This window comes from Fukomys damarensis, unplaced genomic scaffold, assembly GCF_012274545.1.
Source record: "Fukomys damarensis isolate Sample0158 unplaced genomic scaffold, DMR_v1.0_HiC HiC_scaffold_16, whole genome shotgun sequence".
NCBI classification, from domain to species: domain Eukaryota; kingdom Metazoa; phylum Chordata; class Mammalia; order Rodentia; family Bathyergidae; genus Fukomys; species Fukomys damarensis.
In genome coordinates this window covers 66,302,591-66,304,598 of record NW_022900928.1, presented here as the reverse complement: position 1 = coordinate 66,304,598, position 2,008 = coordinate 66,302,591, and the positions used below count along the sequence as shown (strand labels likewise).

At 58.8% G+C, this 2,008-nt stretch overlaps 2 protein-coding genes across 12 annotated transcripts in view; both read right to left on the bottom strand.

Annotated features, from left to right (window-relative positions):
* Tmem25 (transmembrane protein 25) overlaps positions 1-1,676 on the bottom strand; it is a 4,871-nt gene extending 3,195 nt beyond the window's left edge. For 4 of the 11 annotated variants that reach the window (XM_033764370.1, XM_033764371.1, XM_010629338.3 and 1 more), the window contains exons 1-2: positions 908-1,322; positions 320-631 (exon numbers count right to left, since the gene is read on the bottom strand). In XM_033764370.1, the coding sequence (XP_033620261.1) occupies positions 320-631; positions 908-968 (373 nt within the window). In that variant the 5' untranslated portion in view covers positions 969-1,322. The other 7 variants (XM_019208198.2, XM_010629336.3, XM_019208199.2 and 4 more) reach the window with 7 other exon arrangements.
* A 138-nt stretch (positions 1,677-1,814) lies between these two features.
* Positions 1,815-2,008, bottom strand: part of Ttc36 (tetratricopeptide repeat domain 36) — a 10,457-nt gene continuing 10,263 nt past the window's right edge. Inside the window, exon 6 of the mRNA XM_033763948.1 lies at positions 1,815-2,007. Within this exon, the coding sequence (XP_033619839.1) occupies positions 1,903-2,007 (105 nt within the window). The 3' untranslated portion in view covers positions 1,815-1,902. The remainder of the gene's footprint in view (position 2,008) is intronic.

The following is a 2,008-nucleotide window of genomic DNA, read 5'->3' as shown; positions in this document are numbered from 1 at the left end:
ATATATATATATATGTATATTTAAATGCAGCCCAACAAAATTCCTCTTCCAAAATATTAAAATGTCTGGATCTGAACCTGGCTCTGCTTTTTACCAACTATATAACTTTGGGCATACTGCTTAACCTCTTTGGGCCTCAGTTTTCTCATTTGTAAAATGGAAATACAAATAACAATCCCTTTGCAGAATTACTGTGATGATAAAGTGAATTAATGTTTGCAAAGAGCTTAAGTGTTTGCTAAATGTCACACTGAACACCTGCTGCATGGCTGCTAAGGGTCCAGGAACCTCTACCTTTGCCCACTTCAGGGTTACTCACATTGCACATTAAGGATGACAGAGGCGTTGGCTGACTGGCCACTGCCAGGGTCCTGCAGGGAGCAGTTAAGCTCATGCTGGGCCCGCTGGGCAGTGACGGTAAAGGTGCTGGTGCCTCCAGAGAAGGCCTCCCCACCCACTCTCAGCAGTCTTGAGGTGCCGGCCTCCTGTAGCTTTCCGTCCAGGTACCAGGCCAAGTGGGGGGTGCCAGGGCCCCCTGCCACCCGACAGGTGAAGGCATGACGCTCATTCTCCCGAAGTGCCCTCTCAGCCCAGGTGTGACCATCAATTTTCGGTGCCAACTCCCCCCAACCTAGAACACAGGCAACTTCTAGGAGGGGATGGGGAGGTTGGTACTGTTCTGTGACTAGGATGAGCTCCAGTAACAAAGGGACAGCAGGTCAAGAGGCAGGGCAGCTGGGTTCTCTCACCAGGGACTGGCTGGACCTAAGGTAGGTTAAGTAGAAGAAGGGAACCTGGCTTTGGAGCCTGGGGTCTGTCCCACCTAGAGAGACCACCAGATGGAAAGTGCAGGCAAGGAGGGGAAGAATAGGGCTCTGGCTCCCAGAAGGAACCTACAAGAGTGTACCTGAGCTCAGCAGGGCTGGCAGGAATAGTAGTGTGTGTGGGAGGGTGGCTGGCAGCTCCATAGTGGCCAGGTCTCGGGCTGGGCTGCTGAGAGAATGGAGTGGCCTCGGTGTCAGCCAGGTGAGAGCAGGCAGGCCTAGTAACTCCTTCAGGAATTTACTCGAAAAACAGAACCATACACGGAATCGCGACTGTAGACTGGTCCGCAGGGGCTGTGGCACGGACCCGAAGAGCAAAGCCCAAAGGCACTGAACCACCCAGCCTATACCTAGGCACCTGCGGGCACAGAACCCAGCCCTGACTGCAGAGACCAAACGTCACATGCAAAGATATACAGAAGCCAGGGGCAACTGAGCAGCCGCCCGCCCCCGCCCCAAGGTGTCTGCACATTCCCCTCCCCCAAACTAACTGCCCTTCTCCTACCCTGTTCTCCCTCCCACCTCTCGCCCTACGCCCTCTTCTCCAATCCCGGCTGCTCAGGTGGACTTGGGCCGAGGAGGAGGGCATCGTGCAAGCAGGGGTCACCCAAGCATGCCGCCGCCGCCTCCCTTTCCCGTGCGGCTCACCAGTGTCCCTCCGCTAGCGCAACCAAGCAACTGCTCAGGTCTGATGAGCACCGCAGTCCGCGGCCAGAGCGGGGGCTGCGCCAGGCAGGGCCAATCGATGCCCGACCAGGTCAGGTGCGTGACCGTTCCCTCCCCACCCGGCGGCTCCCGCGAGTGGGCGCGCAACAGGACGAAGGAGGCGCAGTCGGTCAGCTAGGCAGCTTTATTGGTTCAGGCCCCCTCCTGTGCGCTCAGCGCCCATTGTGGGGGCCGCGCAGTTGCCCCACCATGTCGGCCAGCATGCGGTTGCACAGCGCGGCGTACGGGTTGAGCAGCACCAGCTGGCGCCGCGCGACACCCGGCGGCTCCCGCGAGTGGGCGCGCAACAGGACGAAGGAGGCGCAGTCGGTCAGCTAGGCAGCTTTATTGGTTCAGGCCCCCTCCTGTGCGCTCAGCGCCCATTGTGGGGGCCGCGCAGTTGCCCCACCATGTCGGCCAGCATGCGGTTGCACAGCGCGGCGTACGGGTTGAGCAGCACCAGCTGGCGCCGCGCGAGA